The sequence below is a fragment of the Oryzias latipes genome, chromosome 9, assembly GCF_002234675.1.
Source record: "Oryzias latipes chromosome 9, ASM223467v1".
Lineage (NCBI taxonomy): Eukaryota > Metazoa > Chordata > Actinopteri > Beloniformes > Adrianichthyidae > Oryzias > Oryzias latipes.
Genome location: NC_019867.2, coordinates 6,319,590 through 6,347,385, shown reverse-complemented (window position 1 = coordinate 6,347,385; position 27,796 = coordinate 6,319,590). Strand labels below are relative to the sequence as shown.

Below are 27,796 nucleotides of genomic sequence, written 5' to 3'. Positions count from 1 at the left end.
TCATTCCACGCTGAAATGAGCTGAAGTTTTATGCATGAATGGAATGACTTACAATAAGACGATTCCAGCAGCTTCTCCACAGCTCTCATTTAAACGCCTTTCACTGGCTGCGGGTGAGGAGAGGAGGGGCGGGCGGGCGGGCGTGAGTTTCTGAGCTGAACAGCAGTCCCACTCAAGCTGAAAGGGCATTGTCATCTGGATTTCTATGGATCACCAAAATACTTTTTTTCCCCGCCGGTGGGGGTGGGTTTGTGGTGGGAACAGCATGTTTTACGCACTGGGACTTGTTTTTGTTTCAAGAAGACACTTTATCTAAACTCTTTAGACAATATATTCAGTTTAATCTTAATACAAACAAACATTATTTCATCTTCTTATACAAGTATGTGAAATTATTACATCAAACATCAGCATGACAGAAGAAAACGCCTTTTTTCCGAAAAAGCAAAGCACTTCGGGTTTAAAAAAAAAGGGGGGGGGGGGTGCCAAAAACTTTGCAGATGCTCTTTATGGCGTGTTCATTGTCCAAACCAGACTCTGCATCCGACTGTGCAAAAAAATGACATCAAATTGAAAGGAATCCTAATCTACACATAATATCTCTCTGGGATTTGTGTATTTTGTGAAATTATGTATTTGCTCCTCCTTTTATGGTATTTGAAGGTGTGGAAGCGCAGAACTCTCGGTTACAGTACAACTTGCTGACAGTGCATATTTAGAAAAAAAAGCTTAAACAGATCTGTACATAAAAATGAGGCAAAAACAACACAAACAATTCAAAACAAGCTGCTACGAACTTCTTTGATGAGTTTTTAAAGTAGGAAAAAAATCGTCCTTGTCTTTTGTTTAAAAAAAGGACCCTTGAATATGTGGAATAAGAAAAACCTTGTGTAAAAACAGTAACAAAAAAGCTTCCTCTGATTTTCAAAGTAAAAAAAAAAGATCAAAAGTTTCAAGTTCAAAAAGAGAGCCCGTTACAAAAAAGTTTTCCAAAAAGCTGCATGTTGTTTTTACGCACGGCAGCCGTGCGCCACAGCTACACATAATTCCTTTTGTCATAGTCTCCGTTCTGCGCGGCTCTCTTGGTCGGTGCGTATTTCACCGAGTATCCCGAGCTGCCACCGGATGGACAGGAGCAGCACAGCAGCGTGCCTCCGATCAGGAGTAGCGCTGTGGCGGCCCAGCCGATGTAGAGCGCGGCGCCGATTTCCCTCTTCTGAGATGGAAGCACCTGTGGATTATAAAAGTCCGATATGATGTTGTTGGCCATCCAGCAGATGGGCACCAGCACGAATAGACCACTGGTGATGAAGATCACACCCCCGGCGTTTACCACCCGGGCTTTGATATTCTCCGTGCGGATGCAGTTGGTGCATTGCGCCCCCGCTATCACCACCATAAGACCCAGCACTCCCATCACAGAGGAGATGACGGTGAGCGCTCTGGCCGCCTGCAGGTCGTGGCTGAGCGCGAGGACGGAGTCGTGCACCTTGCACTGCATCTGTCCCGTGCTCTGCACCACGCATGTCATCCACAGACCGTCCCAGATGTTCTGAGCCACCACAATGTTGGCCTCGATGAAAGCCGACACCTTCCACATGGGAAGCCCGCACGCCATCATCACCAAGATCGATCCAATTACGCACATCGAAAGCCCCAGGATCTCCAATCCCGCCGACACCATTTTGGCTCCTGATGTTCCGTCTCTTTTGCCTGAAGTTGTTCAAAATCTCTTTGGTGTTTTCTTCCCTCTAGGCAGCAGACGTAGTCTCACCCGTCGAAGCGCGCCCGTTACTTGTGCATCACCCGCAGGATGTGAGGCAGCAGTCCCTGGTCCCGCTTTCACTGAGCGTGGATGCGAAAACAACTGGAATCAAAGCAGTACAGCACGGTGGATAACTGTGAGGTGGGGGGTGTGTGGACTCCTGGAGAAACTTTCCTCCAATCCGCTACCGCTGCATCCTCATGGGACCAATGGAATTGCAGGGAAGTTGTGCGACTGAATAAAGCGGTCCAGAGCGCATTGTGCGTTTGAGCAGTTATTTACAATGTAGAGGGGTGAGGGCTTTTGTGTGGAGGAGGAGTTGGGGGATGTTTCAAAATTATTGAGCCGCTGTGAGAGTGGATCGGGGCGCTTGTTATTGATTTTTCAGACATGGGAGCTAATGCTGGCTGTCTGGGCCATACCTTGCCATTTCACACCTTTTATCAGATGTAAAAAAGTTCTTGTATGCTTGTTTTCAAACAAGACCAAAGAAAATAAATGTAACTTTAAATCAACTTTAATTGCTTTATATTTATACTCCAAAGACCAGAGCAACACAATTTTACATTTAAAAAAGGGTTTTAGAGGCCCACGATTCAAGAAAAAATGTGTTGGAACAACGTCAGTTGTGCAGTTTGATATGTAATTTATAGTGGATTTGGAAAAATGATTATCATGAAATAATTGAATACAAAAACAATCTTTAGAATTGATAATACCCAAATTAAAAGCAAAAAGCCACTACTTTAATGGACCTTGTCTGAAAATACACATAAATAGGATATATTTTGACGCACAGCAAAAGGATTGTGTCTTTTTAATTAAAGGAGGCTTGGTCTAATTATTGGATGAGTTTGATAGGTAAATACCAAGCCAACCACCAAAGCTAATTTTCAATAATTGGTACCACTCTTTTCAAAAACTGTGTTAATTATTGGTCTGAAATCAGCATAATAGATGTTGTTTCTGAACACAGAAAAGTTTTGCAACACAGTCATATTCAAACTTCAGACTGTAGTTACACCCAGACAGCAAACTGGAACACAATTTCATCATAAAAATGTATGTCCAAAAGAGACTTCAAAGTTGTTTAATACTTTAGGTTTTTTTTAAAGATGTTTCAATTAAACATTTTTAAGATATGTTTATAACAATTTCCTTTTAAAGAGAATGACAAAGAAATTCAGAATAGATGTTATCTCAATATGAATAAATGAACAAATGGGAAACATGTGGGGTCAGGACAGATCCAAACTTACATTTTTTACCAAAAGAAGATAAGAAATCAGTGAAAAATAACTACAGAAGGATTTCTACAAACGCAACACATCGTTCACCATGCATGGAGCAAGGGCTGTTTTATTGTTATTAAGGCAAATTATCAAAGGATTATAATCAAGTTAACTTCTTTAGAGAAAGACTCTTTGATTGTGTAAAGTTAAATAAAGTTTTTGTGTGATTACATCCAATAAGTACACAAATAAACTAAAATGAATTATTGTTCCTTCTTCACAAAGTACAATTATATCTTGACAAAATAGACATAGTGATGATGACGCATGTTTGCTATATTGTTTTTTGTTGTTGTAAAAAACACAATTATAATATCACAACAGTTATTGACTGTTCTACTTAACCTAAAGGCACAATGCAAGTGATTATTCATGTATGTTTGTAGTTAAATTATTTTTTTTAATTTGACAAGAGTCTGATGTATTTAAATGCTTGAAATTACTTGAATTCCCAGTTTTATAACTTTATGTAGTCTGCTTGCCTCCATTTATTTTCTGATGGCACACAACTTAAATTGCATTTCATTTTATTTTATTTATTTTTTTACATTTTTTTTGTCATTAAATAAATATTATTTGGGGCGAACTAATTTTTGCAGAAGCTTTCGACTTTTTTGCATTTATAAAAATAAGAATAAAAATAAATAAACATTTCCCTTAGTTTTAAACAGTCAGTTCGGCACAAAGCAGATTTCATGAGTGAAACTATAACACACAAGCAGCCATTTTGGTTCCATCCTTCATTGGTTTGCGTTGCGTACCTTCCAGACCGCGAACCGTAATGGCGTCAGTGACGCCGCGCGGTGGCCGAGGGCGGTTTCAAGGAAGCGACTTCCGGGTTTCACCTTCCTGGTGTTTGACCATTTACTGTTTGACAGAAACGACGCACAGGGTTCCAGTTGAATAACTATATTCCAAAGTTACGCAGAGGTAAGATGTCGCTCGACTGTTTAAAGTGAATTTAATCCAAACTGTTGTGCGGATCAGGAATTTGTGGAGGCGGACATACCGGGGAGTTTGTTGAAGCCGAGCTGGTAACTTGACACCAGTCGAGGGACCAAGTCACCAACAACTGTTGCATGCTAAAGTTCGGCATGTTATGTAAACTCAGTGTTGTTGCTTTTTTGTCGTAAGGAAAAGTTACAGTCGGGAACCAAATGTGACAGTTGGCGTATTTCACAAATCGGATTTCCCTTAAAAAAAACTTTATTGTCCCGAATTAAGGTTACATGTCAGTCAGGCAGGCAGGGTGTGGTGGGCATCCTCTGTCAGACACACGGGCCTCAAACACGATTTAAACGTCCCAATTTACTAATACAGTCAACTATGATGTTTACTCACAACCTTTCTGATAGAAAACTTTAATTTCCAAAACATACATTAGGCCTCAATCACTTTTTTGGAGGGGAAACTTTTGAATTTCCTGTAAGGCCTTCAGTTTGTGAAATCTGAAGCTGCTTTTTCTGAGATTCTCACTTGACCTTTTGATCACATCCTCAACTAGCCTTCAGATTTATTCTAAAGCATCGATTGAAACTTTATCTTCTATCTTTTCTCCTTTTTTTGGCCCTGTTAATAGTTAAAAAAAGCAAATGAACTGTAATCTTAGGACAGCAGCTGCTTTTAACTTCAGGAACCAATGTAGACTGAATTCAAGAGTTTTTGTTCAGCACGCCTTTTACCAGTTTGACAGCTTTCACTAATTTGGCATTTAAATAATTGTTTCTCCCTACAAACGCCCACCCCATGTATGAGTCTGTGTCCTCACTGTGCAGCTCCTTCAGCGTCAGACTGAGACATCCTAAGTGTCTGAAGGAGCGACACCGCAGGTCGTTTCTACCTTCTGCCATCAGACTTTACAACCTTAGCTGCTCCCAGTGAACCCCGTTAAACAACATCATCGGCTCTGTCTCATTTATCTTACCCTGTGCAACTGATTATATGGTCATCCTGTGCAATGTTTTGGAAATGTGTGTAGATTGTGTATATATGTGTTTATACTGACTCCATAGTTTTGTTTCTTTTATATATTGCTCTCTGTTCCTGTACTGCTGCCGCAATAAGGGTTTTTGTTTGTTGTTATAATTTTTTTTAACTTGTAAAAGCTAATTTCAAGTATTAAACCATTTTAAACTATTTCTCTAAAGGCTTTCCTTTTGTCCACTTTTTAAAATCAAATTCCTGTGTGTAGACCATTGACTCCATGTGAGAACTGGACAGAGTGACCTTTCCTACCTGGCATTCCAAACAGGAAGTACCCAAATTCCCATAGACCTTTATTGTGAATTAAACAGCTGTTTTCTCCTTTGGTTGGAGCCGGAGGTAAGTCATTTTCTATGCGTGATGTCACAGTCACTCTTTCCAGTTCTCACAATAGGTTTAGAATACTTTTTTTCTTCAGTAGTAACATAAACTTTTGTTTTTTTACTGTCTTGCCTCTTGACTTTTTTGGCTCCTCCTCAATTAAGACAAGTACTTCTGGTTTAATGGAAGGAAATAAAAGGACTGTGATCCACATAATCTCAGTTCATAGAAGCACTGATCCTCCTTAGATGTTTTTCTCACACACTAGGTCACTTTTAGTGGCAATCAAAATAGCCGTTGACTCTCATATGTAATTCTCAAGCTTTTTAACTGGGGCACAGACTTGGTGGAAGTGGTATCGGGAGTATATTTTGCTACTCTTCCTCATGGAACTTCTGCTCTTCTCATCATAAACAGCCCTTCCTGTACTTTACTTTACTTTTCAGAGTTCTTGATCTGTTCATCATGATCCTGTCTTTATCACTGATTCTTCCCCCAACTACAAACGTTGGGTGTTTACTTTCTGTAACAGTGAAGCTCTGCTTTATTATGATTTTCATTAGTGAGGTTTTAGTTGTGATTTGCTGCGAGCCCATTTCTTTTTAAATGGAATGAACCAAAACTGCATCTTGTAAGATTTTCGCATCTGTTTCCAGCCTGTCCATAAAGTACTTCATTTAGGCAGGTGTTCGGGCGCTTGGTGCAGCTTTGTCAGGGATGTAGTTCTGCATCTACAGCCCCTTTGCAGCTGCACTCCAGCTAATAAATCAACTGCAAACTTGCGTTTCGTGCCAAGAACTGTGGCTTTTCTAATGTGGCGTTTTTCCTTTTTGCTCAAAAGTGTTTAATCTCCCACAAGTCAGTCCCATTGATGGCTACGAGTGTAAGCAGCTCAGCAGTCTGGACCATTAAACGGCCATTATTAAGAGAGCATTATTGAAGTGTGCCTCCTGCCTGTCTGTCCTGTCGTGTTGTCTTTGTGAGATTACAACTGCGTTATTGGAGCAGTTTTAATTAATCTGCTGTCGGACCAACGTCGGTTCCCACAGAGCTGGAAGACGAATGGAATAACATGTGGTATGTGTGTGTGGGTTTGTTGCACATGAATAGTCTCGTGTGGGCTGTGGCTTTACCCTGAAGTCCATTAACAATGAAAACACTTCATTGTGTTTGATGTGTTTTTAGGCCTGAACCCAACGGTTGAGCAGCAGTAGTACCAGGCAGTGAGTCGGCTGGTCAGCACACCGCTCCGTTTGGGCTTCGGAACCAAACTCTTCCTCCACCTTCTGAGCAGAATTCAATTATCCTGAGATTTTGTGAAGCCACAAAACTCAATGTTGTTGATCTGTTGTTATTGGGGTAAAAGGAAAGCATGAAATAAAATTAGTTGTTAAGAAAATCAGAAAAATGGATTTAGACTTAAGTGTAACCACAAAAATCTCCTTGGATGAATGGAGTTCATAAATTTTGTTGATAATTTCCCCTTAGCAGTTGCTCCTAAAGGTTATAACTCATGTTAGTGGCGTCTCTATTGTTGTTTGGTGGTTGCTGACAGCACCTCATAGACTTTCCAGTATTTTTTGATAGGCTGCCCATTTGCTTTGGCCTTTTTGAACTCTCAATTATTTGTGTGTCCTCTTGACGTCCTGCATGTGGTTGGTCTTGAAATATAGTCAGGAGCGAGGCGCGTGTTCTTCCTCCTCCCTAATCTGAGCTCCCCTATATAGGAAAGTCTTCAGGAACCAAAAGGATAAACAGCCATTGTTCTCTGTGCGGTTCCCAGTGAAATCATCCTGCCAGTCTGAGGGATCCCTGGCCACTTTTATTTAAACGCAAAGCCGTCCCTCTAATCACTTTATTCTAAGGTAAAGAGTGGCAAAAATTGCCCCAAGCATCCATGATGGTGTCTTTCCACGTTAGAAAATGATCACATCAGGTTCCCATGTCACCTTTTCCCCCAGCAGTCATGATATAATCATAGTGCATCTGCGTTTGGCACCTCACTGCGCCTCCTTCATATTCTTATCACACTCCTGTTGTCAAGCGCCACTGTGATGGCGTTATAATGGAGCCAGCTCTTCCTGTTCACTCGTCATGTCAGGAATTCATCCATCAAGCTTTTTTTATGGCCAGCCCAGCCGTGGTCATAGTGCGGCGCTCGAATTCAGAAATCATTTAGTGGAAAAGTGAACTCTCCGGAGCCTTTTCTCCTTGTTGTGGAGAAAAAGATTTTTTTAGCCATCAGTAGCTTCGGTGTTCGTCATCTTTTTACCTCTTGGGAGTTGTAGACTGCATGATATATATTTTTTATGTTTATTTATTATTCTTTTTTTATACGCAATGAGTCTAATTGTCCAAGAATAATCCCAAAAGTCTCCCTCTGAGCTCAGACCACCAAGCCCAAGCCTGAAATACTGTAGTGTCTAGAAGTCTGTGTTGCAGCATTTCTATAGCTATTATCACATTAAGTATTACTGAAACTTTTCATCCACAAGGATTGACTACATTTGTTAAAGGGCCTAAAACATGTATTTCTTAAGCTTTTTATAGTAAACAATATCCATGTATAAATTACCTTTGCCACACAAAATAATTAAGTCTTTATTAAATATTAGTTATTTTCCTGAGCTCTTTTCCAACCCAGAAGTAAGACGACTCGGATCTCTGAGGCACCGCCTTTCGCTCCGCTATACACTTTGGTCTTCACTAGCTGAATGCCCCTCACCCCCCAACCTAATATTACAGGGTCAACAAAACTGCAGAGCAACACTGGAGCTATCTAGCCAAATAGTCTAAACTAGCTGGGATGAAGGAAACAAAGACGTTTATGGATCTTTTTGTCTACTATTGGATGCATCAGAATACAGCTTGTGGCCCACCAATAATATTTGCAACATCAAAACTACAGCATTTAGTTTGTCTGCTCCTGATTCACAGTGATTGGAATAAAGAATTACTCAGAACTGGAATTTTGAACTCAAACATCTATTGTATTTTTTCCTCCATCAGGAGAATGCCTCAAGAATGCGTTAAAAACACCAAAATTCTAATACTCCCTGTATTTGGTCATTATGTTAAATCTTGTTGTTTTTTTTTCATCTGCAGGATTGTCAGACATCCTGTAAACAGAAGTGATGTCTCAGTCTGGAGAAAAAGGGAAGGTGAGTGACAGTTTGTCTCTGGGATGAGATCATTTAGGAAAGCTCTCTTACAAAACACTACTGTTATAAAACATACAGTATTTTCAGTCTCACTCTGTCATATTTCTGGAGACTTTTTCTTACTTTCCCATTTTCATGCGGCTACAAAGGCCTAAGCATCAATTTAAAAACATTATCAGGAACATTTTGAGACAAGAAAATCTGCTAAATATTTGAAGTATTCTCTCATATTTCAGGAACTTCATGTCTTCATAACAGACATTTTTTAAATGTAATAGCTCGAGGATAATGTATTTTCTTTTTTGTGCCACAGTTACCAGATGCTTCAGGTTATGTAGGTTTTGCAAACCTCCCAAACCAAGTGCATCGAAAGTCGGTGAAAAAAGGCTTTGAGTTTACTTTAATGGTTGTAGGTAAGTGATGACTTTTCTTTGTTTTCGTAACTTTTGTTGAAAAATGGCAAATATTCCTCTGTTTTCTTGTGTTTCAGGAGAGTCTGGTTTAGGCAAATCAACCCTCATAAACAGCCTGTTCCTTACTGATCTGTACCCTGAACGCTACATCCCTGGAGCTGCAGGTACGCTGTAATAATGGAGAAATGTCTCCAGCAGAGCATTGTTTCCAAAGGGGAAATGCTGGGAATGCTGTAAACTCCAAATATGACCCTGTCTTCTTATGACTTTACAAAAGATTGGGATTTATCCAGGATTAAAAAAGCAATCATGTGAGGCCTCTCTGGTCATTTATTATAAAAAGAAAAACACACATCCCTTTTTATATGACGCAGTTTATAATTTAACAACTTTAATTTAAATCCACCCATGTGAGGTATTTCACTGCCAAACATCAGTGCTCTGTCTAACCTGTCTAGTTAGCCCAAGAATGTCATGCAATATCTTTGTAAAGCCAAATGTGTTGACGTCGTCTCGTGTTTTGAATCCGCAGAAAAGATAGAGAGAACCGTGCAGATTGAGGCGTCGACTGTGGAGATTGAGGAGAGAGGAGTGAAGCTCCGCCTCACTGTGGTCGACACTCCTGGCTACGGGGACGCCATCAACAGTCAGGACTGGTGCGTTGATGCCATGTGGTGGAGACACAACCTGTCTATTATTCTTTCTTTTCCTCTCAGGTTATATCTTAAATCCCAATTTAGTGTAGGTACTAAAAGTAAAAGACAAGTAACTGTTGCTGATATAACCCTTTAACACTAGAGATGGAGCAATGGTGTTGACCCTCTTTGAATTACCATAATTCTTTGACTACCCGTGCATTTAATGTTATTCAGATGCAAAAGCAGCTTTGTGTTGATATGCAGCACTTTACTGCAGTAAAGTGGAATCTTTGATAAAAAAAGTCAAGGAGTTGCAGTAATTCAAAGAAATTTTGATCTATTTTCAAAGCGTTCCCAGTGGTCTTTAAACTTTGATTATGCCGTTTTTAGCCATAATAAAAAAAACGTTTCATTTTCCAGAGCATAGTATCTCCACAGCAGCAGTAGTTCATCATAAATGGGCCTGAGTTGTGTGCAATTCACAACAATTTAACATAGAGATGCTCAGCAATTCTGCTCAGAATTGCCTTCTCCTGTGTTTTTTCTTAAAAGAATTGATGCTGAACCTATCCTTGCTCTTATAAAACCTGAGTTTTTTTATCTTAGTCTATTTGCACGCACAACTATTTGACTCTTTTGAAAGCCCAGGCAGCTTTAAAAAATCTGTTTCAATTTTCAACTTGCAGCTTCCTGTTTGCATGACTTGTTAAACCAGCTTTGAGCGACATGTCATTGTGTTTGTATTCATATACAGCTATTTGATTGCTGTTACTCTGTAATTTTGTGTTGTAGCTTCAAGACAATCATTCAGTACATTGACAATCAGTTTGAGCGCTACCTCCATGACGAAAGTGGGCTGAACCGGAGGCACATAGTGGACAACAGGGTGCACTGCTGCTTTTATTTCATTTCTCCATTTGGACACGGGTAATAACACACTTTAATAAAAGTAAAATAACCCTGATTTTCTTTTTTCCTCTTTTTGTGCTTTAGAGCAATTTCGCATCCTTTTAAAAATATTTTTACAGCGCATTGTGTTCTGCATCCTGATTGGTTGTAGACCATGATCATCTGGATGGATGACCCAATACTTTTGGTTATATAATGTATATATATTTTCACGTCTGTTTGAGACAAGTGTATAAATTGTGTAGTGAGGTGTTTTACTGCCCTAACTACAATAAATGTAAACTATAAAGATGAAAACTTCCTTTCGTAGGTTACTTTTAGAACGCAACTCCAGCAATAAGCAAAGGAACATTTATGTATTTATTGTCATTAACTGTAATTGGTTTTATGTTTTTTCTCACAGTCTGACACCTCTGGATGTGGAGTTTATGAAGGCAATCCACAGCAAAGTCAATATAGTTCCTGTCATTGCCAAGGCCGACACGCTGACGCTAAAGGAGAGGGATCGCCTGAAGAGAAGGGTTGGTTTGACATGCACACACACTAAAACCTGTCATGTGCTGAGACGTTTCTTTTCTTCGTTTTCATCTTCTTTAAGCTTGTTTTAATGGCTGGTGCAAGGTTAAACCTCTGCACATACTCCATGACAATAGCAGCTACAGTATCTGTGCTTATTAGGCGTCTGCGTGGTCATGTGAGGAAGCACATGTTCTTAACTGCACTGATGTGCTGCTTCATTTACTTGGTGTTTTTTTTTTTTAAATGTCACTAACACATTGTTGGAGAGGTCGCGAAAGGGCAGCAGAACAGAGGAAATGGTAGGAGGTGAGATGTAGGAAAAGTCTGTTGAACACAATAAAGATGAAACGCACCTGATCCTGTCTTTACCCATCCCAGACACTTCCTGTTGGAAGCGGTCCAAGTGTCTGTTAGGCTGCACGCTCCTCAGCTTCCAGCTTTCCAGAGAGGAAAAGACAGAGTATCACCTCTCATTATAAACACTTAACAGCACTGTGTTGACCCGATAACCTCACTGCTGCATGTTTAGTCATCCTTTTCCCTTTTTTTTTATCTTTTCAACTGCCCTTCTTTCTGTTTACTTTTACTTTTAATTTAGCTCTACAACTGATAACTATCACTGTAGTGTGACTAACAGTTTTTTTTGGATATTGTAAAGATTTTTTGACAATTGGTAACAAAAAAATCTAATATATTAAATAACTTAAGTCTCTGAAATAGGTCTCAGGTCTTATTTTTTTTTCTCACATTTTTACAATCAAAACTATTCATTTAAATTGGAAATAGGTGACTGGAAGATAAAGACATAACCACTGGTTACAGTTCTTGTTCAGAAGCACGTGTCCATTGATCGAGGCTTAACCTACAAACATCTTTTTTTCCCCCCTCTCAGCTTTTCACACTGTCTTAATTGGAAATGTCCACCTTCTGTGCATGCCCAGACCTCCTGCTTGCCTTTCATTCAGGTCTTGGAGCCAGCGGTCTGGCAGGCGACAGTCGGCTGATGAGGGGCTGGGTTTGCCCGGTGCTCTTCACTTTTTCTCTTTGCTTTAAATCTGCGATGCTGCGTCTTTAAAAGGTCACTCTGGACACATTCTTAGCTTTAAAATCTTGATATTGTTTTCAATAAACTATGGCTTTTATTGGAGCACGTTTCTGTGCATTCACTGATGCATGTCGTTTGTATAACAAAGGAGAAATTCCTCTCCTGTTTCCTTCAAGGACCAACACTTTGATTGCACTCAACGTTTTTTTTTTTTTTTTTATGTTGTGACTTCCCTTGAAATGTCTACGTGTTCCTCTGGCACAAAACATCAGCAACACTGTGTTTCTTTGTGGGTTTTTTAATCCAACTGGCAGCTTTCCTAAGACTACCAGCTTCACTTTTTAATTTTTTTTTTATCCTTTTGTGAATTTACTGTAAATATATGGCCAGTAGCTGCACAATCATTTCAGTGTGATAACCCCCAGGAATGAAAATATTTACCCTGAGCTGACCTCTTTTAGGCTTATATGTCAGCAACACCATCTATTACACAGTTTCTTTTCCATTTTTCCCTAACTATTCCATTAAAAGACATTTCCTATTGTATACTAAGCAGCAATTAGCCAGAGACATCAGCAGAGCTCACTCACTACTGCACACACATCCATATACAAATCCATTACATCCGGGGCAGAAAAGCATTTCCCTCCAACAGAAAAATTGGTAGTTTGAAAATGTTTAGCATCTGACAAAGGCAACTCTCTCTGAATGACTGTTTTCCAGAATTGCAGAGAGTTGGTTGAGCGATCCGGACTTAAATGTCTCATCCTGAAGTGAAGAAGTTGTTTTGGAATTGGTTTATTTAAAGCAATCAAAACCAAAACAATGGAAGAAGACAAAAAAATTAGTCTTTATTTAGATAAATCAGACTTGGAAAATTAGCCATGAATTGATTGGAAAATAACAAATTTGAAGTGCTGCGTTTTTTTTTTTTTTTGTGTGTTTTACCAAAAACAGAAAATCTTGTGGCATTTTTCTAATGATTGAGGAGGTGTATAAGGAAAATTGAGCTTAAAATTGCGTTTTTGAGTATTTCTTTATGCAAATTGTTGTGAATCAGGGGCAGACGAAGAATGCAGTTTGAACAAGAGCTTATTTGGGAGGTAGAAACTACATGGGGAGGGCCACAAGCTTCCTCCTCTGCAGCGGGGAGGGGAAAGGGGATGGGGTACCTCCACGCCAACGGTCCTGCCCACAACTCGACGTGAATTTCTAATGAATGGCTGTCGCTCTGTAGAAACTATGTCCTAGAAAACGACAGTTTTTTTTTTTACTTTGGCTAAAAACAGACTACCGGTAATCATATTTAAAAGACCACTAGAAACGCTTCTACAACAAATCAAAAGATGATCGCAGTGGGACATTTAAAAAGAAAAAAAAATACAGACATACACACGCACATATAAATATGTGCACATACATATTATTGACAGAAGGACAGGAGGTTAGAAAGTTTTTACCAGGAAAACATCAGATCCTCCCGTTTCTCCTCCTTGTTAATTATGATCCCTCTTGTGTTGCATTTGCGTGATGAACAATCCATTAGTCCTTTTGTGGTTAACGGCATGTTTACAGATATGACGGACATTTATGAATAATAAGTAAAATAGTAATAAAGGTTAACCTCGTGGGTATTTTAAGATCATAGTACCATTTTATAAAAAATATGATATTTTTATTGGCTTCTAAATGAATAAACCTCACAAACTTGTTATCCTGCCAATCAGGAAAAGGCATAAAATCACATGTTTTATTAGTGTGGTCTTCACTTTATCTCTTGTACAATCAGACATGGACAATAAAGGCTCAAAAAAGTGTTTACTTATTAAATTGAACAGCTATTACAATAGATGAAGGGATTTTTCGATTTTAGGGAGTGTGGGGTGTAGCACAGATCAGTAGCCGTTTTCTATAAGATGAGGGGGAGCATGAGAATACCGTGTTCTCTAGAACATGACATGACTTTTTTTAACCATCAATTTGCCTCTATGCATACATGGAAACACTGATGCAGCATCACAGAAACGACAATCTTCATATGATGTCGCAGAGAAGCTGGCGCTGGCGTTCGTGGCTTTGATCTGGGCGGTTGAAGTGGCTTTTGGGTTTACGTGCCTGATCCTTGTTTCACAGAGCCATTTGCTGAAGTGTGGCTCCAGGATTTTCCTTTGGAGCTCAGAGCACCAGCAGCCAAAAAGCTGCCAGAAAGCACAGCGTCGAAGGATGATGTATAACTCTCTGCAGTGTTTTTCCTTCACAATTTATAAGTTTGTATTGTGCAGGAAACTTTCTCACAGCTAAGAGCCATTCATCTCCCTGAATTCCCCCCTCCTCACACACACACCTCTTCCTCAAGGCTTGTTCATTCCTTTCTTTTATTATTAGGAGGAAGCAGCTTTTATACAACAATATACACTTCCTGCAATGTGTCAATACTGTTTTATTGTCATGACTCTTGCGTCTCGCTCAGGTCTTCCTCTCCAGCAGTAACTGTTTACACGTCCACCTCACGTTGTCTTTGTCTTGTTCTTGCTTCATATTACATGTGCTTTGATGCTAATTTCCTTTCCTTGGGGTGCTGGTCTCTCTGGGTCAAAAGTTGCCCTGAGGAGGGTATATTGAGGGGCTGATCCTCTTAGTGTGGGACCTTACAGTCATATCCTGTACGGCCCTTTAATCTCGACCCTCTTTATTAGTTTTTCGTGGTTCGGAAACAGAGCGGTCGACTGCACAGCTGCTTTTAACTCAAATTGTGATACAAGCCATGAAGGTAAAGATGTCTGACTAAATCCAAAGCAACACTAAAAAATATCTTGTTTCTAATTTTCCCAGCGCAAAAACATCGTTATCATTCATTTTATCAGGAAACCCACAGAATCTCTGTAAACAACATATTGAACTGCTCTTATTTTAAACTAAACTAATAAGCCATTTTATATTTAAGAGTTTTTTTTGTCCTTTTTGTGTGAAGATTAAACATGATCCTCCAGACAGTCTTTGTCTCTCACTGACTACATGAGAACTGGATCAAGTGAGTGTCATGTCCCAGATAGAAAAGTCCAGATTTTATTTATTTCCATCAGTTCCTGTCTTTGTTTTGGAGAACTCAGAAGTCCAGCACTCTTACCTTCAAGAGTAAAATACTTTAAAATATATAGATTGAAACATTTGAAAGCTGAAGTTGAACCAGCAAAGTTTTAACAGTTAATTTGTTCGGTTTATAATAAACTCTTTCAGTCAGCGGCAGACTTGGTCTTTCTGAAGAAGGCTGAATGGCGATGACCTCACTTCTTATTGCCCCTCTGTGAGGGACTGAGTCCTCAGCCCGGCTGTGCCCAGCTCTTTTCCTCTCAAACACGCGGCTATATTTATTTTTCTGCCCCTCTGCAGTCATTGTACCAGGGCAAGTTTCAAGTCTCTCCTGATTTTAAAACAATAAATATTCATTTTCCTCTCATGGGGCAAGCAGCGCCAGGATCTCACAACCTTCTGTTCTCAAGGAAAGAAAGCGCAGCTTCACTGTTAAATACCAGATTACGACAGTTCAATAGTTTTCCTGTGCTCTTTGATCAGAGAGGTGGGTGGTCCTGACTGTACTAATACCTCACAGAAACAATGGGACTGTGGGGGGGGTTGTGAGGATCATTGTTGCTCTTGCAGGGCCTTCACGTCACCATGGTTGAAGGACTTAAAAAGTGCATCTGCCTTGGTTTAAATGGATCTAGAAAGTGCGCTCATGATAGACTTTGACTTGAGGTTCAGTGCAGATCGTCTGAAGTCGTGAGTGGTCTCATGACCTCCTTTGATGGGTTGTTCTCCGTCTTCGGTCATTTCCAAACCTCTTGTCCTCGTAAAGCCAGATTATGACAGTTTAGAAAGTATGTGAAAGCATTTGTGCAGGAGGGTTGGTGTGAGCTCTAAAGCATCATTGTTGGGGCTCCATCCCTCCTGTCAGGGTCCCTCCAGGCGGCGCTGAGCCTTTTGGTTTGAGAGGTGTTCACTGACAAGACAGAAGTATTTTTTTCAGAGGGGCAATTTAAAAACTCTGCGATATGGCACAAAGTCTTTCCTTTTTTCTTTTCATTATTATTATAATTTCCCAGAAACCTCCGATTTCTTTCATAGTCCAATTGGTTTAGTTATCTTGAGTTATTACTTAGAAAATTTCAATATTTAACATTATCCATCCAATCTGTAGTGTTTGTCAATAAACATCGATCTAAATTTGACTGGATTTAGAAGTTAAAATGTTAATCGTCATTTAAAACCTTTTTTTTTTTGTTTATTTTACTTGGAGGTTAATAAAATATGACAACATCAGTAGTGAGTGTATTAGTCATTTTTAAAGCATTCATTGTGTTTGTTCATAAATTATTGTTTTCCTTCATAAGTTATGGACAGCTTTCTAAATTTCTTCTAAATTTATCGTGCGACTGTACGGAAACAAAGAAAACTGCAAACAAAAAATCAGGTTTATGACCTGAAGTTCAGCTCTGATGATCCTGAACTTTAAGATATTTCAGCATTTATAACTATGTTTAAAACAGTTACGGTTTAAAGCTTTCAATGTGGCACATTGAACTCTGTAATAACATCTGTCGATTCTTCTTTTTGCTTTTTTTTAAATAGATTTTCATGTTAAGGTAAATGTATGGAAAGAAAGTTGCAGTTTGGCTTTACAGGGATTTATTAAGATCAGAGCAATCACTGTGACTTTAATAAATTCTTCAGCCATGGAAAAAAAAGGCCCCTTTTTATGAACCGCATACTTTCCACGTTATGTGACTCAAATATTTGTTTACTTTTAATTTGAATCATCATCATTTTAACCCCCCCATGCCTGAATTTTTTCCCAATTATAATAATAAAAAATTCTTCATATTCATTCTTTTTCATTTTAGGGAATACTAAATGGACTCCTGGATTACATAATTTGTTTCGAATTTGCGACATTAGGCGTGAACGGGTTAAAGTAAATTAAAAAAAAAAGGATCCCAGCTATAAAATGATAATGATAATAAATAATAAAAAGACTTATTGAGGAGTATAAATATTAGCTGAATTATTTAGTCTCAAAAAGCAACTCCATGCTAATATAATTCAGACTTCTTATGGTCATTTCATTCTTTAAAGCTGCTCAGTACGATTTTTCTGTTTTTAATCGTTTTTTTTTTGTGACCGCCTGCTTTTAGTTGTTTTCTTTTGAGTCATACGATAGAGCTTTCTGACATGTTTTTGTTGGACTCTATGTCTTTTCTTTGTGCGGCTTGTTTGTTGCCCTGTCATCGTGTCTGTTTTGCACATAGTGAAATTGTTCAGCAGGTGTTTGGAGTCACTCATTTTTTTGTGGGTTTGCTTACGAAAAGGTACAAATCCTGAAAATATTGTTCTCTCAGCAGGTCGACGCGGTGAAAACCATAAGTCCTCTAATGACTGGTTTTCCCCTCGACTCATTATGATTGGATGTTTTGGTTCAAATAGCTGCTCATTTGCAGGGAGAAACTGCTTAGCCACCTTTCTTACTGCATCACCTGTGTCATTACGCCTATGTTTAGGCCTACAGGTGTGCTATTTTAGTCCACTCAAAACCATATTTCTATTCCCAGAACTGGGTAAGTCGGACTCCCTCAGAGGAGTCCGACTTACCCAGTGATATATGACCCATTTTCTACCACCTTCTTTCCCCCACATCTGTTTTAACTGCCTGATTCGAGGCAGAACTCTTTGGTTTCGTCCACTGAGCCCCGTGGCAGGTGTGGTACCGCAGAACCCGACAGCATTCGGCCAACGATAACAGCGCAGATAGATGTCGGGCGTATAATGGCCTCACAGGATGGTCATAAAACCAAAACGACTTGTACTGCACACATTCCAGTGCCAACTAAAATATACAATCATGTCGAGGAGAGTCTGATGTAACATTAGGAATTAAAGCCTGCATTGTGTACAGTAGATCAGGAGGAGACAACAGGGATTTGGAGCAGGCGGTGATTCTGACATCTCACGATCCCGGAGAGGTCTTGATTATAGGTGTCAGGCCATACTAAGCACATGGTATGGGGCCGAATCATTGCGGTAAACACCCATTTTGGATTAGCCGGGTCTGGAAATAGATGGTTCAGACAAAGGACTTGTGTGTCTGCAACAACCCGATGAAGGTTCGGGATATTTTAATGGTAGTTTGCTTGGAGAAACTGCCCTTTTCCATCATCATAACCTTCTCCTTACACAGGCTGCTTATCACTTTTCAGTCAAACTCTTCCTGTTTGATCGCATTTTTGAATTTATTTCTATGTTATCTGTGGATTTGTTGTTTGTCTCATTTTTTCCTGTCATTGTGCTGCACGTATTTATTTTCCCACTGTGTGTACAGTTTCCCAAAATTCTTTCATACGTCACCCCGCCGCAGTTCTGTTTACCCAGCGACCATGTTGGAAGCTCCTGTATGCCGGAGTGCTTTAGAGGTCCGGCGTCACGCTCCCCACCAAGTCCTGTATAAAGCCTGTTTGTTTTTAGATCCGCACCACAACAATACCAGAGTCTCTCCGCACACACCCTGAGCGCAGAGCTCACTGAGAAAACAAGCAACAGCCGTAACAAGGCGTCAAACAGGAGCTGCGCTCCGTAGGAAAGCCTTCACGCACTTCCCAAACTACCGGCTGACTCATTACTGTGCCATTAGTGCACATGAAATTCTCCAAAAACACTGGATAGTCTTTGGCTGCATTACATAAGAATTTACGTGTTAAGAAAAAAGTGTTCTCTGGAAAACAAAAGGTAAAATGCAGCTTTGAAGTTTAGAAAAATAAATCCTGACATATTTCCCCAAGGCACAAAAGAAGAAAGCCCCTTTGTTTCACCTTGTTTTTATAATGACCAGAAAAGGAACAAATAAAAAATGGAGGACCAGAATTCTTGCTTCGGACTTTGTCAGAACTGTTATTTTTCACCTGCTCCTCGTCTCACTCCCCGGGGAACTTTAATTAAATGTGTTGCTGCAACAACAGGCGCTCACTCACAGCCTACTGTTACTGTATGCAGCGACCAGCCTTTGCTTCGGGGTCAGACCGGCTTTTTCTGCCCTTATTCTGAGGAAACATGGACTGTTTTATGAATGTGATGAGATGATCCTGAAAGTGTATATTTAAACAATTGGATTGTGAGGATATTAACAGCGTTGATTTTTAACAGTTTGTGCTCGAAGCCGTTGGAATCTTTTGCGTGTTATTGTTTCTTCAAAACACAAAGAAAGCCTGGAATTAACCAGGCACCAAACTTTGAAGAGACACTACTAGCCATAAATGAATCCTAATAGCGGCAGCTGCTGTGTGGAGTGCAACAACATGTATGTTTTGTCTCGCATCTCAAATATTGCATTATTTTTTTAACCATTTCCTGTTCTTTAGAGATGCAGATTCCTTCAAAATTTAGTATCAGAAACACGGAAGAACTTCTTTTGTTTTCTTAAACCTAAAGAATAACCTGACGTATCCTCTCAAAGCTGTTTTCCTTTATTCCACAAAGTTCTACAGATGAGGTCAAAGATTACACTTTTGATTTTTCAGACGTATTATGTGATATTTTATATGCTTTATTATATGAGGTGGCCTATATAACCATAGCAGTCAGAGAAACCATGTAGTTTCATTCAATTTTGCAGTCTTAAATATTCCCTAATCTAACGATGATGATCATTTTAGACCCCCATATTGTTTCTAGCATTATTTATTATGTTTGATCATGTTTGTAAGGCAGTTTTGTTCTGACATAAACATGTGACACTGGCCAGACAGACAGCAGTTGTGTTCCAATTCACTTCCCATTTTTCAACTTGACGTCACCCATTTGCCGAATTAAAAACTGAACAAATATGGACATTTTACAAAGATAATTCATGAATACTGATGGTAAAAATGTTAATGATTTCTAATAATTATATACTTGCATACATTTTTTTAAATGACCATTTGTTTAAACGCAATGGATTGTGGTCTATAGTCTCTAATCTAGTGAGCGTTGATGCACACTAGTTTTTTGCAGAGACTTTTGGGAAAATTCCAAGGCCCTGGATCTTAGGATTGTAGATTTGGACGCCCTGAAATATGGTGAACGCCCCTAACGGCGTGAATAGTGGAGGAATTCAGACGGCGGGAAAGAGTCCCGTATGCTAAAGCAGCTTGACTGCTGCTTGAACCTCTGATTGGTCATTGCAACAATATATATTTATATATAGGGAATAAACTTGTATCTCAAAATTATATATAGCCTTGAAAACTAATTCCAAATTGATTTTTTTATTTAGGAACAGATCTGGGGCAAAATGTTTCCTAATTATCAGGTTTTTTTGTTTGTTTTTTGTCTTCAACTCTTAAAATGACACGCGCTCTTTACAGAATGTTCTCCTGCTTTCTTCTCTTAGATCCTGGATGAGATCGCTGAGCACGGCATCAAAATCTACCAGCTTCCAGATGCAGACTCTGATGAAGATGAAGAGTTCAAGGAGCAGACAAGAGTACTCAAGGTGAAATATTTATCCATATTTATGTGTCTTTAGATTTCTCTGATTCTTACATTTCCCATAATTTCATTTCCCTCTTCTTCTCCCTCTTTGTGGACACCTCTGGTTTGTAATTCTCCTCCAAGGCAAGTATTCCCTTCGCTGTGATTGGCTCCAACCAGCTGATCGAGGTGAAGGGGAAGAAGATCCGAGGTCGTCTTTACCCATGGGGAGTTGTAGAGGTTGAGAATCCTGAACACAATGACTTCCTCAAATTACGCACCATGCTTGTGTGAGTCTCTTTGGTATTTAAGGCTCTTAAATTAAAGGATTTTTTTACAAGGTTTTTGAAGAAACACTATAAAGAAAAGATGCAAAGCATGCTTCTGCTGCCCTCTAGTGTGTGAAGCTCTGACATGATGAGTGATTCTTTTAGGACTCATATGCAAGACCTCCAGGAGGTAACTCAAGACCTGCATTACGAGAACTTCCGATCTGAGAGGTTGAAGAAGGCGGGCCGGTGAGACTCTGCATATTATTCAATACTGGGGGGTCTTTGTATTAGGGAAGGTTGATCAGTAATTCCTGTTTGTTTCCCCTGCAGAGCCGTGGATGAGGACGTTATGGACAAAGACCAGATTCTGTTGCAGAAGGAGTTGGAGGTAAGAACCCGAAGTCACAATGACATTATAGAAACTTTATTTCCTTTATTTCCCTGATTTTACTTTAAATCTCAACCGTCATATGATCTATATTTGCAAATCAGTCAACTTAAAAAAAGAAAAAGTTACTTTTTTCCCCACAAAGGGACCAGGCTGGGAGTCTCATGTCATTGAGCTATAACTTGTTTCCTGGCTGATTTTGGCCGTCGTGTACTATCAAGATTGCATGTTTAATTTGCAGTTGTTTATAAACAACTCGACAGGATATGACATCACTTCCTGTTTGAATGTCCTGGTTTTATGCTAGGAATGATCTCAGTAACGTGTTTTTGCACTGAGGAACGCCTTTTTAGTCATTTTATCTCCCTATAATGTTGCCAATAGTTTCCTTAGGTAAAAAAAAACAGATTTATATCTATGTTTATTCTAAATTAATAGAAGCAATTTTTGTTAGTCATTAAGTTCTCTAATCAACATTAAATACATATTGTTTGTAAGCACGATTCACGTTGATAAAACTGTGCTGGACCAAATCAGCTGTTGTAGACTTGATCTTTTAAAAATTGAAATAAGAAAAAAACTAAGACGATCTCAAAATGTAAGTCTATTAAAGAAGACCATTCCTCTGAATGCTCAGATGCAGTTATAAATATAAAAAAGTATTGCACATTCAAAATATTCATATTTACATAACTCCAGAAAATTTAAATTTCCCTGTTTTTTTTAGTCATAAGTAAAATAAAAGTTTAGAAAAATCAATTTAAAGTTTCTGGAAAATCTCCTAATGAAATTGAGGCACAAAAATGTGATGGATACTTCGTTAAGACAGTTAAAATACATGAGATTTATTAGTTTTTTAGATGATAATGAGTCAAAATAAGTTGTTACAACATATTTATGGAGGATCACTTCCTCACAAGTTATTTATTTTATTATTATTATTTTATGATTATCATTCAATATGTCAATTGTTCATTCAGCAAGAATGTCCCAAATCTATTTTCTTTGCCTGTTTTTAGAATTTTTGTTATCATCTATGGTTTAATTTGATTTAAAAAATAATAATAAACTGTTTTTTATTCTGTCAAATAACAAACATTGAAATATGAGCTTTTACCTCCATGAACCTTTTAATTTTTACCAAAGAAAATCAATTCATGAATTTACATGTATAGCCACTAGATGGCGCTAGATATTCAAGAACTTCAAGGGAAATTCCATATTTAGGGGCAGCTGTCAAGTCTCTACATTTCAACTTAATCAATTGTGAATAATGCAAAAAAGTTACTCTGTTCGCCTTTATCTGTTCAGTTTTAAATGCTTCTGATTAGCATTTCAATAGTTACTGTTGATATAACAATTATTCTGTCACACGTGCACAAAAAATCTTTTCTTTCTTAGTGCAGTGACTTTGCCTGACTTCAGAAACAACTCCTTACATCATCTGTTCTGTTATTTTGATGTATATTTTTTAATTTATTTATTAATTTATTTATAATTTTGGGGATCACCTCTTGAATTTTCTTTCCTCTCTGCAGTTGAGGCGCATGCAAGAGATGATTGCTCAGATGCAGGCACAGATGAAGATGAAGTCAGACGAGTGAAAGAGTCTGAGCCACATGGGAGTGTGGTGATCTCTGTCACCCAACACATTCACATTTCTACAATATAATCATGCACAAAGACACACTCCTGGTCATAGTCCCTCCTGTGGTCAATTGGGAAGCCCACTTTTCCTGATCACATGTTTATCTGCGCAGAGCCACTCCCGTTCCCAAATCTCCACCCGTCAGCTGTCATTCTTCACTCAGAGCTCCACAAACTAGTCAAACAGGACCAGATACAGGTTTTACATGAAATACTATTGGGGTTTGATGGCTATTTATGTACTTTATGTCAGGTGATTTTCATTATTGCCAGTAATAACGGTACGAATAGGATTTGCCATCTTTATAGTTTGCAAAAATAAGTGTGAACAGCCACTTATGTTGAGGTTACAGGTCAGAAGATCCCAATTTTTATATATATATATACTTTGGTTTTACTAATATCTTGCTTGACTAATTTTACAGCCCATAATATTTACCTCTGGATATCATGAGTGCCTGTTTGCTTCAATCTGAGTAAATAACAGTTTGCAAATGTTTAAATCTAGAAGGACTAAGCCACTTTTTCTATTTTTATGTGGTTGTTTGTATTTGACCAATTGCTGAACTTCTCCAGTTCCTTTTTTCTGTTTAGAGCAAACTATAATATTGGTGCCAAACTGCAAAGTGAACTAATGTTTGCTTCATTTAGGTGCTATAATCAGTTTTTGTGGGCTAAGTACTTTACATGTGGAGTTTTTTTCAACATACTGTTGTTTTTTTTCACATTTTTAAAATGGTTTAGAAAACAAATGGCCTGTAATAAATAGATCCCTTCCACTTTTTGAGAATAGTTGACTTAACAACTTTACTAAGTTGTACTGATAATCCACTGATATTATTTAGTTTTGGTCTTTTAAAAAAAAAAAGGATTTCTTATCCATGTCAGTAAAAGGTTTTGGAAATAAAATTTGTTATTAAAAGCTGACAATTCTTTATTGTCTTTTTTAAAGTGTGGTTGGGGGTGTCATTCGGATTTATGTCTAATTAAAAAATAATGGTCTGTTTGAAATTATGGTTTTCCATGAAAAGTTGTTTTTCACTTTATTTTGTGATAAAATGTATGGAAGGATTTTTTATTTAACTTTTATTTACCCAGAAAATGTCCCATTGAGATACAGTATCTCTTTTTTAAGGGAGTCCTGGTTGGGAGGAAACGGTAAATTACATTTATAATAAAAATGTAAACATTTAAAAATATGAAATAAATAGAAATGATAGCATATGTAAAACCGTTACTGATAAAAGTGAATTTTCCCTCCATTCTCAATCGGGATTTAAAAATATTCAGAGGAAGGAGTTCTTTTAATTAGCAGCTTTTTTTGTAGAGTGTTCCATGTGGAGGGCGCAGAAAACACAAAAGGCCTTTTTCCCAGGTCTGTACGGGCAGATGGAACGGCGAGCAGCAGATGGTCATTGGAACGCAGTCCATATGATTCTACAGTCTTCAGCTTGATCCAGCAGCATATGTAGGAAGGTAAAAGTCCAAGAGGAGATTAATAAATAAAAATGCAACAGTGTGTGAACCTCGTGGTGGACAGAGAAGACAATCTAACTCGAGAAATTACAAAACTAATCTTTTTCTGTTCCACCCTGTAGAGGTGTCAATTGTCTGAGGAAAGTGGCTTTAGTTGGACATCGTCAGACAATTCAATGACAACTGGTACCTCTACTAACTTAGTATTTACCTGTTTAGCAAGCCGCCTAAACTCTTTATTATGCACTAATTAACAGGGAGGTTCTGCTTTGTCTGACTGCAGAGGAGGAGAAAAAATGTATGTTAAAAATGTGTTAAAGTATGCAAACTCAATAGGGAGGACAAACATCCTCCTGTATCCACACACACACACAAACACTGGGTAGAGCTGAAAAACACCCGGTAATCGGTTTGAAATCGGTTCATATTTCAGTCAACGAAATGCTTTTATTTATAGATTAGAATAGAAAATCAATTTAAATCTAAGACAATTTCATTATCGGTCATTTTATTTGTAGGGCATCTTTCATTAACATGCGTAGAACACAAGGGGCTTGACTCAAATGTATATTAACAGGTTAAAACAATAAAAAAAATCATAAAGGACAAACGGCTTAAAACTAAAATAATCAAAAGACGAATATAAAATGGAAGAAAATGCTGAGGTCAATAGTTTGAAAAGACACTGTATAGATTAAGACAGGGTAAAAAAATAAGGGCTTTAACAATTCATTTTAACAATGCATATCATAATTTATGGTTGCTTATATGATTCATGGTCAATCTTGGTTTATTTTGATCCATCAGAAATGGAGGACATCTTTAGCCAAAAACTTCAACCAGCGCGACTCAGATAAATACCTGAATACTGAACAGTGCAGGTGCAGGAAGTTTTCCACACAGTAGCGGTTTTAGGCACGGGCCATACGGGCGATCGCCCGGGGCGGAAAAATGACGGAGGGGCGGCGCCAGCGGCTCAGCTCTTGTAAAATACTTTATGCATCACTATTGGTTTACTTATATCACAGAGTTTGTAACAGCCTGAAACCTGGCGGCGCCCCCGCCCCGCAGCTGCGCTCCCTGCTGTCTTTGAGAAGTAGACGCAAATGTGTGTGAGAAGGAGAAGGGAGGGGGCGCGGGGTGAAGGGTGCAGGCTGAGGTGAGCACGGAGCACAAAACGCATGCGCAAACCTGGCTGGATCTTCTTCCAGGGGGGCAACGGTCGCGGGCCGCGGCTCAGTGCTTGATGAAAAAATAAAAATAAAAATTGCGCCGCCATGTAGCGAATTAGCGCCCCTGGGTGCAGCTGCACGCGCTCCTGCTGGAAATGTTTGACGAACGGGAGGGGGGGGGGGGGGGGGGGGGGGGGCTGCGGGTATAAAAAAAGTATAAAAAAATCATGCTTTTTTGGTTATTTCAAATAAAAAATGGGAAAACAAAAAAAAATTCTTCACTTAGATGACAGTTGGTTTAGTCGACAGACTTGATACCTATGTCAGGACATTTATGCTAAATGCAAAAACATCTGAAATATGGAGAAAAAAGGTCAAAGCTGGTGCCCAATTTAGAAAGAAAAGAGAAGAAGAGGAGAAAAGAGACAAAGAAAAGGGTAATATCACATAGCTAGATGCACGTTTTCTAAATTCGAATGCTACCTGCCCTACAACAACAACAACGTTGCAGAGGAAAAATCTCTTGTTTGGTCTATCATGACCAAAACTGAAGTAGGCCCAAATATTGCAAATAACGTCATTTTTAAGATATTTATTCTTAAATGTTTGCTCTGCCTTAACTTGTAACATTAGTTATGATTCGTGTGTCTGTCTGCTCTGCTGTAACACAAAGTTTTTGTTGTGTTTTATTGTTGTATATTAGTTCATAATGTTAAATAAGCTGTGATGGTAGCATGCTGCTGCTGCTGCTGCTGCTGCTGCTGCTGCTGCTGCTGCTGCTGCTGCTGCTGCTGCTGCTGCTGCTGCTGCTGCTGCTGCTGCTGCTGCTGCTGCTGCTGCTGCTGCTGCTGCTGCTGCTGCTGCTGCTGCTGCTGCTGCTGCTGCTGCTGCTGTTAGCTTTTCAAAACTCCAGTTGATCAAGTCATACCTGAGATCACCAATGTCTCAGGAGCAACTCACTAACCTGCTGTTGTTAGTATCAATCATTCAGGGGGGGAGCAGATTTCATATGATGACGTTATTGACAAGCTTCCATCAGGAAGGCCACAAAGGTTAGGTTTTAGTTAGTGTTTTCTCTTCTTAGTGCTGCAGTTACATTTATTCTAGTGTATTATTAGTGTGATTTGTAGTTTATAATATTTATTTCAGATTGTTTGTGTTTATTAAATATTTCCTAACTGTATTTTCAGTTACAATAAATGGACAAAGTGACTCTATGGGGGGGGGGGGGGGGGGGGGGGGCGCTAGAGGAGGCCTCGCCCGGGGAGTAATTCAGGGTAGAACCGCCACTGTTTCCACATTCCTTCTATTTCTTGCAAGGTAGTCAAGTGTAAATAAAACATGCGTGTAAACAAAAATTAATGTCAAATCCATTTACATTTCAGTTTGTAATGTTCACCCCACTGTGGTTTTTCCACATCAAAATAATCCAAAGGGAACATGATTAGAACATTCTAGCACACTGTATGGTCACATTTCTATGCTAATTTCAAAATATTTCCACTTAATGGTCTGGAATGATGGACTGGTCATGTTTTGCTGTCATCACACGTGTGTTGTCTGCTGTGATGGAACTTTTTAAGTAAAATAACCGTGCCTCAATCTAAACAGTATTTTCCAATAGAAATCCATTCAATGATTAAGTCAATTAATCGTTACACTTTTAGTAAAATGTACAAATGATAAACCATAAAACCATGAAATGCTTTAAAGCCAATTAAAAAAATAATGCCAATTCTAAAATAAAATTAATCTTGAATTTACATTTAAATATTTAAAATTCAAATGTGGGTTAACCTTGATCATAACATTTTGCACATTGTCATCTAAAACATACCTTTAGCATGAGTTAGTTAAGTAGAAAAGGTGACACGTGCGCATTTAAGGAGGTTGGATGATCAATCGTTCGCTCCTCAGAAGTGGGTGAGGTAGCTCTCATCCTGCAGGAATCCTGCTTGTAGAAGTCTCCGTCGTGATTGGCTGAAGGGGATCAGTGGGCGTGGCTTGGATGTGTCAGCTGGGCCCCGCCTCCTCCCTCCCTCCCTGCCTCCGTCGGTCCGGGCTCTGAAGGAGAGGCGAGCTTGCGCCGTCGCTTCGCTGAAATCGAGGGCGGATCGCGGTCGAACATGACGGCTAACATCAGGTACAAAAGCCGGATCCCGGTCAAAACAGGTGAGCGAGTTTCCGGGGATCGATTTGTGACCTTCCGGGGGCGGGAGGGGGGGGTTTCCAGCAGTAAACGGTCTCATCTTTGCTGTCTTTTCTGGGCGTCGCTGCTCATCATCCCTGCACCTGC

General features: G+C 39.1%; 3 protein-coding genes across 8 annotated transcripts in view; 2 read left to right on the top strand and 1 right to left on the bottom strand.

Moving 5' to 3' along the window:
* Positions 1–318: 318 nt before the first annotated feature.
* On the bottom strand, positions 319–2,043 carry cldn5 (claudin 5). The gene has a single exon (XM_004072177.4). The coding sequence runs from the start codon at positions 1,682–1,684 to the stop codon at positions 1,037–1,039; it is 648 nt and encodes a 215-aa protein (XP_004072225.1). The 5' UTR covers positions 1,685–2,043; the 3' UTR covers positions 319–1,036.
* Positions 2,044–3,829: 1,786 nt separating this feature from the next.
* On the top strand, positions 3,830–23,779 carry LOC101173310 (septin-2). Its single transcript, XM_020705750.2, has 12 exons — positions 3,830–3,987; positions 8,467–8,522; positions 8,836–8,935; positions 9,013–9,099; positions 9,468–9,591; positions 10,366–10,500; positions 10,886–11,003; positions 20,466–20,567; positions 20,690–20,835; positions 20,980–21,063; positions 21,148–21,205; positions 22,744–23,779. Exons 2-12 carry the CDS (start codon positions 8,496–8,498, stop codon positions 22,807–22,809), a joined length of 1,047 nt encoding a protein of 348 aa, XP_020561409.1. The 5' UTR covers positions 3,830–3,987; positions 8,467–8,495; the 3' UTR covers positions 22,810–23,779.
* A 3,761-nt stretch (positions 23,780–27,540) lies between these two features.
* Positions 27,541–27,796, top strand: part of sept5 (septin 5) — a 28,616-nt gene continuing 28,360 nt past the window's right edge. For 3 of the 6 annotated variants that reach the window (XM_023958273.1, XM_023958277.1, XM_023958272.1), the window contains exon 1: positions 27,541–27,672. In XM_023958273.1, coding sequence (XP_023814041.1) covers positions 27,627–27,672 — 46 coding nt within the window. In that variant the 5' untranslated portion in view covers positions 27,541–27,626. The remainder of the gene's footprint in view (positions 27,673–27,796) is intronic. The other 3 variants (XM_023958274.1, XM_023958276.1, XM_023958279.1) reach the window with 3 other exon arrangements.

What these genes read in the sequence shown, in the direction of transcription:
- cldn5 (XM_004072177.4), bottom strand. Translation starts at nt 1,684, where the DNA reads ATGGTGTCGGCGGGATTGGAGATCCTGGGGCTTTCGATGTGCGTAATT.
- LOC101173310 (XM_020705750.2), top strand. Translation starts at nt 8,496, where the DNA reads ATGTCTCAGTCTGGAGAAAAAGGGAAG. An exon ending in CTACATCCCTGGAGCTGCAG is followed by an intron (nt 9,100 to 9,467) that starts GTACGCTGTAAT and finishes TTGAATCCGCAG; the next exon opens with AAAAGATAGAGAGAACCGTG. An exon ending in GGGATCGCCTGAAGAGAAGG is followed by an intron (nt 11,004 to 20,465) that starts GTTGGTTTGACA and finishes TTCTTCTCTTAG; the next exon opens with ATCCTGGATGAGATCGCTGA.